Here is a 12,596-nt window from a genome sequence, read left to right as displayed (position 1 = left end):
ATGCTAACTACCTCTTAGATCATGTATTGTGAAGACGGACAAAGAGTCTCTGCTTGACCGAACTACAGTCAGGCTCCGGAACCTTCTTCTAGGCCCAGTTGTGCCCTTCCTTGTAAAATCTGCTTTCAGGAAGAACCCTGCTAAGTCAGTTTACCAAGAACCCTCCACCCTGGATATCTGATCAGCTTCCCCATCCGCCCTGTCCTGCCCAGCCCTGCCAGGGGATGTCTGACTTTCAAGAATCCCCCTTCCCCCTGATGTTTCCTCTTATAATTTTTCATTCCCTGCATCCCACCCTGGTCCTCGGTTATAAATCCCCACTTGTTCCTGCTGTATTCAGAGTTGAACCCAACCTTTCTCCCCCACTGCAGAATCCCATGGTAGGGCCTATACCTATTGCGATGGTTCCAAAGAGGGTCTTCTTTGCTGTGCTTTCACACGTGTCATGGAATGTCTTTAATAGGACAGAAAATTTTAAAGCACCTAGGGCCTCAAAAGATGTGGATTTCCTCCCCACCCTAACCCCTAGAACCATCCAAGTACTATTCCTCCTGAAGCTGTCCACCCGCCAACACGTAGGTACTGCAGGCCTACTGCAGTCTATACTGGCTTGGGGAGTGTTCTTGCGGATCTTTAACACTGGGTGTGAAATCTACGTTGGGGGACACAACTAGATTAGGATGGCACCCAGTGGGGGGGTCACACCCAGATACAATGTCTCCTGCGGCCTCTTGGGTGACCTGGTGTGATGAAAAGGGCTCCGCCCTGAAAGGCAGGTCTGGTTCTTCTGCGGGGCTGCGGGGATGGGGCGCGCCGGGGCAGTGTCGCCGGGGGTCGGGCTGGGGGCGCGAGGCAGCGGCGCCGGGCGGGGGCGCCCTCGGCGCCGCAGCCGCCAGGTGGCACCACGGGCCCGGGGCCTGGGCGCGGGCAGCGGCGGCGGCGGCGGCGGCGGGCGAGGCAGGAAGGGGTTAAGGAGCTGGCGGAGCAGCAGCAGCCGCCGCCGCCGCCGCCGCCGCCGCGGCTCTTCGGGGAAACCCGGCGCGGGGCGCAGGAGGGAGCGGCCGGGGCGGCGGGGCCGGGCCAATCGGGCGGCGGGCCCGGCGCGCGGAGCCAGCGACATGGAGGGGGGCGCGGCGCCCGGCCGCCCGTGACGCGCCGCCGCCCGGCCCGCTCTCGGCGAGCCCGAGCCGCCGCCGGCCCCGCGGCGGAGATGAGCAGGTCCGCGACGCTGCTGCTGTGCCTGCTGGGCTGCCACGTCTGGAAGGCGGTGACCAAGACGCTGCGGGAGCCCGGCGCCGGAGCCCAAGGTCGGTGGGCGGCGGCGGGGCCGGGGGCTTTGTGTCGCGCCGGGCCTGGCGCGGAGGCGGCGGCGGCGGCGGCGGGAGGGTCCCGGGCCGCGTGGTGGCGACGCAGCCCGAGCCGCATCGGGAGCCTCCGGGCCTGCAGCACCCGCAACGCGCTCCCGAGGGGGCGGCGCGGGCCGGCGACGCGGGGTGACCCGGGCGGAGGCTTCGGGGGCCGGGGGCCGGGGATCGGGGGCTGGGTCGGGCGGGGGCGCGGGCAGCTCCAGCTGCTGTCGCCGCTGCGGCGGGGGCTCGTCTGGATGCGCCCGGGGGTCCCCTTTATGCCGCGCCTCGGACACGCGGCTCTGTCTCCCATGTCGCCGCGGACAGAGGGGCCGCCCAGGGCGCGCCGCCCGATCGCGCTCCCGGCTCCCCACGCCGGGCTCGGGTCTGGGAAGTCCCAGCTCCTGGGCTGCGCTGGGGCCTTTTGTTGTGGCGGGAGGGGGCGGCTGACGCCCCGGGGTGCCCCCTGTGTCCCGGGGCCCCGAGGTCCGCGGCCGCTGCCGCCACTAGCCACTAGCCTGCCGCAGTTTGGGAAAGTTTGGGGGGTTCTCTCCCCCTGCCTATCTGACGTCTCTTCCAGACCATAAGGGATTTGCTCAGCGGCCCATGAGTCTTCTCTGTAAGGGGAGAAAGAATTGAACTGGGAGGCCCTCATCGCTCACCAACAAAAAAAAAAAAAAAAAAAAAAAAAAAAAAAAATCCTTTCCAGATCAGTTTGTCGCCAGCTCGTGCCTTTTGTCTCGTCTTTGGCCTCCACAAATCTGCTTTCCAGCCCTGGGAGTAACGTGGTCGCCTCTGAGAATGGCCACGAGCCTGTCTTTTGTTTTTAAAATCAGCGTTTTTTGAGGGGAGTCCCCCACACCCACCCTGAAGCTTGCTTGGCACATTTTTGTGGGGACAGCGTCGAGGACTCCTCTGTTGCTGGCGTTTTCAAAAGGGCCACTGAGGCCCGCAGATGAGCCTCTGCATTCACCCAGGGCACCGCTGCCTGGACTTTTGCCGGGGGCTCAGGTCTCTGCGAGGGAGCTCCCTGCAGCCCTGCAGAACCCCGGGATTCCGAGCCCGAGGCCTGTCCCCTCAGAAGGGTGTGTGTCCTGCAAAGTCGGCCCTGCAGGCCAAAGAAACGAGGAGTGCTGCATCCGAGGGTCTCCTTGCTGGAACCCCCTTTCCTCGGCTAACACGCTCAGGGTGCCTGGGAGCAGAGACGCCCGGGCTTCCACCACGATGTTGCTACGGGGAGGAAAGGCTCTGCCAACACTCTGTTGGGTTGAGTTTGTTGCCTACATGTTGAGTTGAAGGTTTTCATATTCTGGCACTTGCAGTATCGTTTCCTGGTATATCTTAAATGCATTGCTGCTTCTATGGCCATGGTAGAATATGACCGTTACGAATTGTGTATAATTTTAGTAATGCATATCATGGAAGAGCGGACAGCTACAAAATACAAAAAGACCTATATGTCTCTTCGTGTAGGAAACGAATGTTTAGGACATTAGATCATCACTGTTGCATTGCAGCTTCTTCTATCAATACCCTACTGCTTTTTTGAATCAGCTATTTTAGAGAATGATATTTGCACTTCAGCGAGGCCGTTAATTTTAAAGAGCAAGTTGAATTTTTCCTTTTGCACTTGAAATACCAATATATGGAAATATTAAATTCATGCACTTCTGAATTAGAGAAAGGAAGGCATGTCTTCAATATATATATATATATTCAATATATATATAACAGGTTTAGGTCTAAGACCACGTTTTACCCAGCTCTTGCTGCTAAAAATCCGCCTCTCAGGAATGGAATATTATGCAAAATGGGAGGGAAATGGTCAACATGAGAAGAGGTTTCTGCCATGGCTAGCAGTGGCTTAGTTTAGGGTATGGTTGGAGTGGGAGATCAAGTATCTTGGCATAGTTTACCCCTTGGATTATTTCCTTTGTTGTTATCTACTGTAAGGATGGCTTTTTAAAGCCTTGAGCCCAGGAACTCTTTCAGAAATCAGGTCTCACTACCTGGCATTTGGATTTTGAGCTAGCAGCATTTTTAAGGGAATGGACAATTTCTCCTTTGACATTAGAAGGTCAGTCCCAACTCACTGAGTTCTTCAAAGCATCTTAATGTTCACTTGCTGTAGTATGACGTAGTTTTAAAATTCATGTGTTCTCTGCTCTCCTGGATCATGTACACGATGAAGACAAATGCTGCATCTGATTTCACTTTGCATTTCCCACAGTGGATTGTAGGTTGTTATGCATACAGTTGGTGCTCAGATGGTGCTGAGTAGGTAAGCATCAACCATAGCTAATACCTACACCATAACGCAACCTTTAGTGATCATCATTGGCTTGCATTTTAAGAAGAAAAGTTCAATGTTTACCTTCCCCAAAAGCTAATTTGTAAGAATCTTGCTTTTATGTAGAATCTGTTGTTTGAATCATTCTTTGAACAAGCATTGCACATACATATTATGCACCAACAGGATTTGGCAATTACTTTGGTAAAACTGCTTAGAGACCTCAAACAGATGGAAATCATATACTGTAGTAGTCCAACTAGATTGCTAGAACTAAATGACACCTTTTTGATTAAATGAGTCTTTATGTCATCTGATGAAACTAGCATCTGCAGAATTTCTTGGCATTACTTTGCTTTTTATATATTCAAGATAAAATTGGAGGCTTGGCTTCAGACTCTCTTCCCGTAGCTGCTTCGAATTGGCAAAGTGATTTCCAATGCCACAGTCAGTTGTCACGGTAAGGGTTGGCTTTGTTCATCATGAATTTGAACTAGCTCTAGACTATGACTATTTTTATTAAGTGTTTCCTCTCAGTTGCTCTGGAGCATTTATAGTATCGAATCTATTTTCTGGGAATTTTTCAAAATTGTTGTTCAAAAGTATTGACCCATTTTGATTTTCTTCACCTCTTTTGCAAAACTGTAATGAGGCTGGGTTCAATAGAGAGAGCTGTCCTGGAGGAGCAGTAAGCTGTGCAGATGTACTCTTTAGGGATGTGTTTTTGAAGCCCAGCACTCTTATTTATATGCCAAAAGGAAGGTCAGAGCTAGGTTAAGAACTTCATGCTCAGACATCTTATTGGATGATGTTTATTTTGTTGCTGGATATCTAGCAGGTGTTTGAGGCAAACCCAGTGCTGAAAAGTGCAAGGTGTTTTGCGATGATGCACTAGCTTTTTGCTCATCTCAGAAAAGCTGCAATCTGTTATAACATTTGAAGAGAATGATTGGCTTTGTCTCTTCTCTAAGAGGTCTATTCTTTGCCAAACTCAGACTTCAGTTATTAGAACACTGGGATCTGTTGAAAGACCACGAAGCCATGTAAGGTATCAGGAGGATCATCCAACAAGCCTAACTTACGGTGACATTGTATTAAGAGCATGACTTCTAAATAAAACTCATGGGCTCACATCCTGGGAAACCGCAGGAGCTGGACTCACAGAGGCCGCTGGGCTTCCTTGCAAGCCAGGTGTGAGGGCTTTATGCAGGAGCAACAGTAACGTCTAGGGAATTTCTGGAAAAGTCTTTGAAATGACTTCATGAATTATTTTTATATCTTATTTGTACTTGTCTATAATACTTTGTAACTTATAGGTTGTTACCTTAACATCCAAACCAAAAGAAGGAAAATATTGCATGCATTTCTAAACAAATAGCTTTCCAGTATTAATACTTTCTCAGTTTTTGTGTGTGTGTTTGTTTTGTTTGTTTGTTTGTTTGTTTGTTTTGAGATGGAGTCTCGCTCTGTCGCCCAGGCTGGAGTGCAGTGGCGTGATCTCAGCTCACTGCAAGCTCCGCCTCCCAGGTTCACGCCATTCTCCTGCCTCAGTCTCCTGAGTAGCTGGGACTACAGGTGCCCGCCACCACGCCTGGCTATTTTTTTTGTATTTTTAGTAGAGATGGGGTTTCATCGTGTTAGCCAGAATGATCTCGATCTCCTGACCTTGTGATCGGCCTGCCTCAGCCTCCCAAAGTGCTGGGATTACAGGCATGAGCCACCGCGCCCAGCCACTTTCTCAGTTTTAATCAATTCTTTATTTTAACCAAATTACTGACATCTCAGTAAATCTAACTGTGCATCTTTATTATTGCTGGGAAATACTAATTTGGAATTTTTAGTAAATATTAATTTCCTACTTTTAGTAAACACTGCTTACCAAGAAAACATATGGAAATAAACTGGATAGACAGCAGGTATGTATAAAGCTGTATCATGATGAAAAAATTGAATAAAGCATATTTCAGAGATCTAGAGAGAGGAGTTTGTCCTGTGATGACAAATACGTTGTGTACTTTTTGTGAAACATGTTTAGTGGAAATTATACGTACCAGTAATGCTGTTATAGTTTGATCAAGTTATAGAGAAGATTTTACACAAATCATTTTCACTCAATATCACCAAATATGACTTTAGGACTCATAAAGACAGCGGTTTAAGTAAATTATTCAACTCCAGGAAACACAGAACTGAATATATTTTAAATGTATTTTAGAATGAAAGTTTCAGGCCAGGCACAGTGGCTTATGCCTGTAATCCCAGCACTTTGGGAAGCTGAGGTGGGTGGATCGCTTGAGGTCAGAAGTTCAAGACCAGCCTGGCCAACATGGTGAAACCTCATCTCTATTAAAAATACAAAACGTAGCCAAGCATGGTGGCGGGCGCCTGTAATCCCAGCTACTCGGGAGGCTAAGGCAGGACAATTGCTTGAACTCGGGAGGCAGAGGTTGTAGTGAGTGGAGATCGCACCACTGCACTCCAGCCTGGGCAACAGAATGAAACTCCATCCCAAATAAATAAATAAATGAAACTACATTTCAGTACTCGACCAAAGAATTGTATGAAATAACTGTTTTTTAAAAAAGAAATTCTACAGTGTAACCCAATAGCATACCCTGAATTAAGAAAACCATTATTTAAAAAATAAATCTAACTTGTAAATAGGCAAAATTTGAGGCAACTAACCATTTTAGAAAGGGCTTCAGGATAAGTTCCCCTAAACAGCTGAGTCAGCATATGTAAGATGACTCCACCTTCTCTGATCAAGCCTCTGTTTCATTCGCCAGCTCCTCTTACTTTTAGATTCAAGTCTGTCTGCAAACATTTGCTCATCTTTCTTTCTGTCTGTCTGTCTGCATTTCTCTCTCTCTTTTTTTTTTTTTAACAGAGTCTCACTGTGTCCCCCAGGCTGGAGTGCAGTGGTGCAATCTCAGCTCACTGCAACCTCTGCCTCCCAGGTTGAAACGATTCTCCTGCCTCGGCCTCCCTAGTAGCTGGGATTACAGGTGCATGCTACCGCACCTGGCTAATTTTTGTGTTTTAGTAGAGATGGGGTTTCACCATGTTGGCCAAGCTGGTCTTGAACTCCTGACCTCAGACAGTCCTCCCACCTAGGCCTCCCAAAGTACTGGGATTACAGGTGGGAGCCACCATGCCCAGTCCTTTTCTTCCTTTCATTTACCATTTTCAGAACTTATTAATCTTTGCAAATTCTGGGAATTAAGCCCCTCTGGATGGACGACTCAGGCTCTCGCATCTTTAGTTGATGTCATAGCTCCATCTCTTTGTGTCCAGCAAACTGGTAGACATCTCCATTTCAGCACTCCAGGTTTACCTCAAACTCTTTGTCCTTCCTTCTGCAGCCCGGCATTCCTGCTTCTCTGTTAACCAGACTCGAAATCTAAGTGTCTGCTTACATCCCTTCCCTCCCTTAAAATCCGTGCAGTAGGAATCTCATAGATAAATTTACATAGCAAATGTTAGTGCCAGAAGGGTCTTGGGGATCAAGTTGATCTTCCTTGTTCTGGAGATGAGGAAACCCAGGCCAGGTGACCTAAGGTAATTGTGCGCTCTGGCCATGCAGACGTTGTGGTAGTAGAATAATGGCCCCCAGAATGTCCATATTCTGATCCCTGGAACCGTATGTGACTTTACATGGCTAAAGACTGTGGCCAAGTGATTCTGTTAAGGATCTTGAGATGGAAAGATTAGTCTGAATTATCATCCAGCTGGGCCCATTGTAATCAATCACAAGAGGGAAGCAGGAAGGTCAAAGTCAGAGGAGATGTGCTAATAGTAGCAAGGGGTCCAAGTCAGGGAGAGACTGAAGACGCTACACAGATAGCTTTGCAGATAGAGAAAGGGGCCAGGAGCCAAGGAATGCAGGTGGCTTCTAGAAGCCAGAAAAGGCAAGGAAACCAATTTTGCCCTAGAGCCTCCAGAAGGAATGCAGGCTTGCTGACATCTTGGCTTTAGCCCAGTGAAACTGATTTTGGACTTCTGACCTCCAGAACTGTAAGATTATAAGTGTGTGTTGTTTCCAACCACTGAGTTGTTTGATAATTTGTTATGGCAGCAATAGGGAACTAACACAGACCCTAACCCCTAAGAACTGTGAATAGAGATTTGCCCACACAGGATGGTGGTGCAGCATGGACTGCTTTTTGGAACTGAGCTACTGAAGTTACATTTGGAAAAATGCATGGAGTTTTTGCATTGGTTTACCAAAATTCCACCAAACTGGAGCCATGACAGGAATCCTTGGGGACCACCTCAAGGACACCCACCATCACCAGAATAACTGTTTTCCTTCCAGATGAGGAAGGAAAAGTGGGCTGTGGCTTTTCTTATGTTCGGGTCCATTGAGTGTGCTGTGTTCCTTCCAGAGCTGGGATTCACACCTGCAGGGAGAACATGTAGCCTCTGAAACCCCTGCCAAAAGCCACTTTCAGAAGTCTTGCTGGCTTTTTGGCTGTGCTCTAATTTTTGTTGAAACATATCTGTTAGTAACCAAATGAAGTAAAAGAAAGCTGGGATGGGATGTCGCCATAGTCCCTTCTGCCTTTATGTAATGAAATGTTAGGGACCGCCCCCCCACCCTCCACCCACCTGACTTGAATGGCCTCCCAGTTGTCCTCCCCAGGGCTCAGCATGGCCCCTCTGAGATTTCTCCGCCTCTCTCAGACAAATGCACCCCACCAGCTCCAGGGCCCAGGGCCATTTGAACAATCCAAGAAGCCCCCATGCTGATGAGGGAGGAGCAGTGTGGAAACACCTCGACAAGCCTTGCCACTGCATCTGTTGGGGAATAGAGGGAGGGAGGAGTTGCTTGCTTTCCTGCAATTTCCATCTCATTTGGGAGCAAAAGAATCCAGTTCAGTGGGCCCCAAAGAGGGGAGACAGGTGACATTTGGGCAGGGTCTCAAACAGAAGCTGAAGGGGTCACTGATGGCTTGGTGGAGTCATATGGGACTCCATCCAACCTCATGTCTAGGGGAAGGAGAAGGGTGATGAAGTGTCCTGCCATCAGTCTCCTGCCAAGGAACTGAACTTAAAGCTGCAGAGAAACTTGAACCTTCTCGAATTCTGGGCTTTGGCCAAAAGGTAGATAAATAATGGAGGAAAGGAGTGAATCATTCAGTTATTTTAAGGCCGATGACCTTGCCACAGGTTAAGGTAGCATCTTTGTCTCTCTCCCATAGCTTAGGCATAGTATTCATTCGTTTCTGCTGATTTCCACTCCATGTCTACCTTAGCCCTCTTGGGTCCTTGCTAAAGACAGCATCGTCTTCATCTCAGTTTTAATTTGTCCTTTCAACTCAAAACCCTCTTCCATGTTGTCTGTCTTCAAGCACCATTTAATTCACATTCCTGTCCTGCAGAATAATGCAAAGTATGTCCCTTTTGCCCGAAGTATGAAGCCTGGATGACTAAGCCCGGCCTTTATGACCTCCATGCCTGTCTTTGAATGCCTTTCCCACTGTCTCCTGCTCTTCCCAGTTCACATCGTCTCCTCTAGAGCGTTTCTTTTATCCTCCTTTCCATGGTTGCTCTACACCCTCACTTCCTTCATCTGTAGCTGACCTCTTTTCTGCTCTTAAAATCAAGTTCCTAAATCTTAGCATCTGCTGTATGAAGACAGTGTGCTAAATACTTATTGGACAAAAAGAGGTGGTCTGTCGGGGAGGGGCATTATATTTTTTGCATAAGCTTAATTATTTTGTAATTCTCACCTCGGAAAGTTTACAATCCTATTGGAAAATAAGTGGAAAAATAAATGCCTAAAGTGAGAAGGACATCTAGATGGTAGTTTTTATGTAATTAGGCATGAGTCTCTTGATTCAGATGAAACCCACTAACTCTCGTATGACTAAAAACAAGTCCAGCTACTGGTTGTTGGTAATGTTTTGTTTTTGTTTTTGTTTTTGAGACAGAGTCTCGCTCTGTCGCCTAGGCTGGAGTGCAGTGGCACCCTCTCAGCTCACTGCAACCTCTGCCTCCTGGGTTCAAGAGATTCTCCTGCCTCAGCCTCCCCAGTAGCTGGGATTATAGGCACATGCCACCACTCCTGGCTAATTTTTGTATTTTTAGTAGAGACGGGGTTTCAGCCCATCTCAGATTTAGTAGAGACAGGCCAGCCTGGTCTCAAACTCCTGACTTCAGGTGACCCACCCACCTCAGCCTCCCAAAGTGCTGGGATTATAGGTGTGAGCCACCATGGCGGCCAGTAATGTTGATTTCTAGATATTTCAAGGAGTTACGCACAGTGGGACACAGAAGTCTTATTTCAAGGAGCATAAGTGTGTATTCCATCACTCAGGATTCCTAAAAGTTGCAAATTAAGTAGAAGAGGCCCTAGTTGATCAAATATTTAAAGTAGCTACAGCACAGCCTAGATAATACTGGTGCTTTAGTGATTTTCATCATCACTGGGAATCTCTGAATAATAACGATGGAAGAATTAGGTCAAGCTGTCTTATATTCCTTAAACTGGATGGGAAGATAAGATGATCAAATGTGGATTTCATCTGTTCATCCATATTTTGAACTCTTACTTTTATATGAAATATATAAGGACACTCAAATGTGAGAACTAGCAAGATCTTTTGGAATTTTGGGAAGTAGCAGTTAGCTTAGGAAAAGATACCTTGGAAGTGAGAATTTAGTTTACCAGACATTGTTTTATCATTTTCTTTGCCTGTTTTAATCTGTACTCCCACAAGGATAGAGAGGCATACACTTAATGAGAAAAGGCCCAGCTAGTTCCAAGTCAGATGAACATTTTTATTTTCTTAGATGTACTATCTTGAGCTCAGAATTTGAATAGGAAAATGATTGAATTTGTATTGGGAGAAAGAGTTTTAATGTGATTTTGGCAGAGCTGAATGAAGAGCACTGAACACTTTTATTAAAGTTGTCCGCAATCCATAAAGTGAGTCCTATCAGTAAGATTTATGATTTTTTTTTGAGACAGAGTCTTGCTCTGTCACCCAGGCTGGAGTGCCGTGGCATGATCTCGGCTCACTGCAACCTCTGCCTCCTGAGTTCAAGCGATTCTCTTGCCTCACCCTCCTGAGTAGCTGGGATTACAGGTGCACACCAGCTCACCTGGCTAGTTTTTGTATTTTTTGTAGAGACAGGGTTTTACCATGTTGGCCAGGCTGGTCTCGAACTTCTGACCTCAGGTGATCCACCCACCTCAGCCTCCCAAAATGCTGGGATTACAGGCATGAGTTGCTACGCTTGGCAAGACTTCTGATTTCAAGAACAGCCATTAGTAGCCCAGTCTCAATGAATGACGTTCACTCTCTTCCTCTTTATTCTGACATTATTTGAGTGTGGTTGTGGTGTGGTTTCCTTGCACCACAATTATGGCTTAAATCTCTTCCCTCACAGAGGAGTCAATAAGAAGTGTATTCTAAGGGAAATGTATATTAACAGAGAGAATTAAAGCACGTGTACTTTGTATCTTAACATTTTATTATAAGTAACATTTGCTATTATCTTAGTTGTTTAATTATTAATAATTTATCCTTTATAATTAATCAAATTTTATTCATGATTAGGTGACGACATTGATTATAGTTTCTTATAAAGGTAAGATGAGGGCTTGCAAAAGTTAGGTCCAAATTTAGATCGAAAAAATAATAACCCTCTGTAGCCAGTAACTATGGCAGTTACAAACTTGCAGCATAGAATGGGTTAATTTTATTTTAATCCATGGGAAAAATACTTAGATCTTTTAGGTGACTGTAACATTAATCAAGTAAAAAGTCGAAAGTGTGGCTTGGCTACCAGAACCGCCAGGGTGATGTTGGGCTGCCTTGATGAAGGCGTGGTTTCTAGAAAGCAGATTGGGGCATAATCTTACTGTATCCTGAGCTGATCTGACTATACTCAGATGATTGTGGTTGACCCTAGATGCCAGACACATTCAAAGGACAGCTTGAAATCAAGTCTCCTGGCATTGTATGCTCTGCTTATCCATGTGATAACTGTTACCCATTCATGATGTTTGCTGGTGTTGGGCTGGACTGGCACTCCTCTGTGCCCACCCATCCCTGTGACAGAAACCACATTGTCCCTGGTCATGACAAGCTCAGCCCTAGAATAGCTAAACTGAGCTAATCAGAAGGAGGAAATCCTAAAGGGGTAGCCTCAAAGTCTTGTTTGTGAAAGATGGTTCAATTCCAGAGAGTATTTGATCTAGAGGGAAAAAAGGGAAGCTTGTTAAGGAACTTCTGATATTTTCATTGCATTAGTTTTCCATTGCTACCTTAACAAACTGCCACAAATGGAGCAATTTAGCCACCCATTATTGTCTCGCCATTTACATGGGTCAGAAGCTTGGGTATAGACAGCATGGTTCAGCCAAGTCTCTGGTTGGGGTCTCACAAGGTCAAAAGCAAAGCATCGGGGCCAGATGTGGTGGCTCACACCTGCAATCTCAAAACTTTGGGAAGCCAAGGTGGGGAGATTGCTTGAGCCCAGGCATTTAAGACTACCCTGTGCAACATAGCAGGACTTCATCTCTACAAATAATAAAAAAAATTAGCCAGGCATGGTGGTACACTGTGGTCCCAGCTACTTAAGAGGCTGAGGTGGGAGGATCACTTGAGCCTGGGAGGTTGAAGCTGCAGTGAGCCATGATCACATAACCGCACTCCAACCTGAGCAACAGTACAAGACCCTGTGTCAAAACAAACAAACAAACAAACCATCAGCTGGGCCATGTTCCTTTTTGGAATTCAGTTCCTTGCCAATTCAGGACCGAGTCCCTGTTGCTTTGTTGTCTTGGCCAGAAGGCTTTCTGACCTCCATGAGGCCACCTGCATTCCTTATCACCTTGCCCCTTCCATTGCCAAGCCAGCAAGAGTGCATCCAGGCCTCCTGCATGTCCAGTTGCTCTGACTTACTCTTCTGCGATGTCTCTCTGGCTACAGGTGGACAAAGTTCCCTGC

The 12,596-nt window shown here is 47.0% G+C and overlaps 1 protein-coding gene across 1 annotated transcript in view; it reads left to right on the top strand.

Moving 5' to 3' along the window:
• The first annotated feature begins 969 nt into the window (after positions 1-969).
• Positions 970-12,596, top strand: part of FAM171A1 (family with sequence similarity 171 member A1) — a 163,726-nt gene continuing 152,099 nt past the window's right edge. The window contains exon 1 of the mRNA XM_034930040.3: positions 970-1,307. Within this exon, the coding sequence (XP_034785931.1) occupies positions 1,211-1,307 (97 nt within the window). The 5' untranslated portion in view covers positions 970-1,210. The remainder of the gene's footprint in view (positions 1,308-12,596) is intronic.

Source organism: Pan paniscus, chromosome 8 (assembly GCF_029289425.2).
Source record: "Pan paniscus chromosome 8, NHGRI_mPanPan1-v2.0_pri, whole genome shotgun sequence".
Classification (NCBI taxonomy): domain Eukaryota; kingdom Metazoa; phylum Chordata; class Mammalia; order Primates; family Hominidae; genus Pan; species Pan paniscus.
Note: the sequence above shows the minus strand (reverse complement) of the source record. Positions and strands in the feature narration are given on the sequence as shown.